The following is a 2,769-nucleotide window of genomic DNA, read 5'->3' on the forward strand; positions in this document are numbered from 1 at the left end:
TAGAATTAACTGTGTAGTGATTGCCTACTGATGGAGGTGGTGGAGGTGTTGACTAAATGACACAGCCCAGACTTATTTAGCACGAAAATGGCATTTTAATACACTACTTGCAGAACCACTGCTTTTTTGTAGTCAAACCATCATGATTTGACTATGAATCTGCATAGGTCGTATATTTTCTTCTTTGTAATTTCTTTCAAGATAACCATTGAGAATTCCCCCGGTATTCTATGTCGTAGAGTACTCAGACTTGGGCACTTACACAGGTAGTGCAAGACTGTTTCTTTAGATTATTCTTGTTTGCAGCTTTGGCATGTATCGATGTGCGGTCACCCCAACTACCTCCCATGGTCTCCCAAAGGCCAGTGGTCGGTTGGTGTTGACGTAATTTCGAATATGTCTACTCGTGGCTTTCTTGGCAATTCGTCAGTTCTGGATTTGTTGACATTGGGCCACGTTTGTTAAGTTATTTTGCAGGTATCCGTGTTAGTCCATCTGTCAACGGCTTGCTTCTGAAATAGCGAGAAAATCTGCCTTTGGCATACTCTTTGGGCAACTCTTCGGATTCGTTATAGGATGCCCCCTGTGTTGCCAGTTCATCAGCTTTCTCATTTCCTTTTATGTTCCTATGACCAGGTACCCCTCTGCATTGTCTGACGGTTTTGAATTGGTGATAGGTGCCTTTACAGCTAAGATGGCTGCTTGACTATCTGAAAAAATACATACTTCTGATAGTTGTTGTGAATTGTTTCTAATTATCCTGCAAGCTTCCTTTATCCCAAGAGTTTCTCCTACTATTCCAGCTCCCCAGGCGAAAAGGCTTGGGAGTTTCGAGGTATTTCAAATATACACCGGTGCCGACGCCCCAAACTCTTGGATACATCAGTGTACAGTATAGTATAATTCTTTTTAACTTAGAATTCAAATTACATTCCTTTCGCATAGGGAAGTTTACCTTAAACTCTAATGTAAAGCTTAGGGTATCGATTCTACCTTCTCGAAAAGCCCGGTGTGGTAACAGCCTCTGAAGTAAATGTTTCCTGCATCCGAATTGAGGAATTTCGTTGATAGATGTGCCTCAGCCTTTGTAATAAGTCATTTATTTTAACTCGATGGAGCTTTCTGCTGACACATTTTTTTTTTGTTAATACTCGAATAGGAGAAGTACGTCCAGCATCAGAACTCAACCCAAAATCTTTTAAAATGTATCAACTTACAAACTACGGTGCTAGGGGGAATATATAGTATAGATTTTATGTTGAAAGTCGCATTACACTTTTTTCGTATCAGAAATATTTCAGTCCATCATTTTTATCTTAATTAGCTTTTTCCTTTTCCCTACTGAAATAATAAATCAAGACAGCAAATATAGCGAATGCAATCAATTCGTTTTATAATATAACAACTACATACAAACATATGTGTATGCCACGGATGCCATGGACTTATATGAAATCATATCTATCTACAAACTTCAATTAGTGTAGTAAATCAATACGAACTCAATCTTTTAAAGCCGTTACCCATAATCGGTATAAAAGGTTCTCATTTAATTCAAGTTTGGCATTATAGTCTGCACACTGTTCTAGAAAAAGATGAGATTCCTTCTGATTCTAGCTTTCGCATTAGGCTCCGCGTCCGCGGCTGCAATTGGAGAGAAAGAAGCAGAGAGTTCCAGTTTTATAAATGGTCGCATCGTCAATGGCGCCGATGCATGGGATGGTCTCCGTCCGTTCCAAGCTGGTTTGACTTTAGAAAAGGATGGCAGCTGGTTATGGTGTGGTGGTGCCTTAATAGGCGCAAACTGGGTTTTGACAGCAGCCCATTGTGTAAAAGGGTAAATATTTGAAATACCGTAACCAGTTTACTTATTTGTATCTGTTATTTTTTCTGTATTTTTCAGTGTCCAAGCAGTCACTGTCTATTTGGGAAGTACTTCTCGTGGTAACGGTGAATACTCCACCACCGTTCACCAAAACGATATCCATATCCATCCGGACTACGATAGCTTAAACGACATTGCTTTGGTTTGGATTCACACTGTCTCCTTCTCTAGCAACATTCAACCCATTAGACTGCCATCTATCAATCAATACAGCAGCTACGAAGGTCAATGGGCAGTCCTTTCAGGTTGGGGTTACACCTATGATGGATCGGGTCTTAACGGTCATCTGAAGTATGCTAGTGTGCCAGTAATTTCGAACAGTGAATGTAGTGTCTTTAATATAAACGATGGCATAATTTGTACAAGAACTACGGACGGCAGATCAGCTTGCTCTGGTGACTCTGGTGGTCCATTGACTGTGGATGGAGTTTTGGTTGGTCTTGTAAGCTTCGGAGGTGGCTGCCATTCTGAATTGCCAAATGGTTTCGCACGTGTTTCGTATTACACAAATTGGATTCGCGACATCACAGGCATTGCTTATTAAACATTTGCCTTTGAATTAAATAAATAAATTTCATTTGAATAAATTTTATGTGTTTTGATATACTTAATTTAGTTGGTTGGCTTGAAATGAGTTTGCAGTAAGGAGACATGTTGATTAAATTCGGTTAACCGTGTGCTTATTACTTTTCACATTTGTATCAATGGTGCCAGGATTCCATATATGAGGTTCACTAGTTTACTATGACGAAATAAGTCTTAGTGGTTTTATGTGGAACTGTGACTTTTAAATGAATTAATTCTTGGAGCCACCTCACTGTTGACACTCAACTTCAAAATCAGTTTAGCTCCACAAATTGTAGTAGAGTTTCGGCCTAAATGTT

The 2,769-nt window shown here is 39.4% G+C and overlaps 1 protein-coding gene across 1 annotated transcript; it reads left to right on the top strand.

The window, feature by feature from the left end:
- The first annotated feature begins 1,587 nt into the window (after positions 1-1,587).
- On the top strand, positions 1,588-2,429 carry LOC129242819 (serine protease 1-like). Its single transcript, XM_054879677.1, has 2 exons — positions 1,588-1,837; positions 1,904-2,429. The coding sequence occupies exons 1-2, from the start codon at positions 1,596-1,598 to the stop codon at positions 2,427-2,429; spliced, it is 768 nt and encodes a 255-aa protein (XP_054735652.1). The 5' UTR covers positions 1,588-1,595.
- The last annotated feature ends 340 nt before the right edge of the window (positions 2,430-2,769 follow it).

Source organism: Anastrepha obliqua, chromosome 3 (genome assembly GCF_027943255.1).
Source record: "Anastrepha obliqua isolate idAnaObli1 chromosome 3, idAnaObli1_1.0, whole genome shotgun sequence".
In the NCBI taxonomy this organism is placed as follows: domain Eukaryota; kingdom Metazoa; phylum Arthropoda; class Insecta; order Diptera; family Tephritidae; genus Anastrepha; species Anastrepha obliqua.

Excerpts from the sequence above, each read along its gene's own strand:
- LOC129242819 (XM_054879677.1), top strand. The coding sequence starts at position 1,596 with ATGAGATTCCTTCTGATTCTAGCTTTCGCATTAGGCTCCGCGTCCGCG. Across the intron at positions 1,838-1,903 it reads GCAGCCCATTGTGTAAAAGG|TGTCCAAGCAGTCACTGTCT; the intron begins GTAAATATTTGA and ends TGTATTTTTCAG.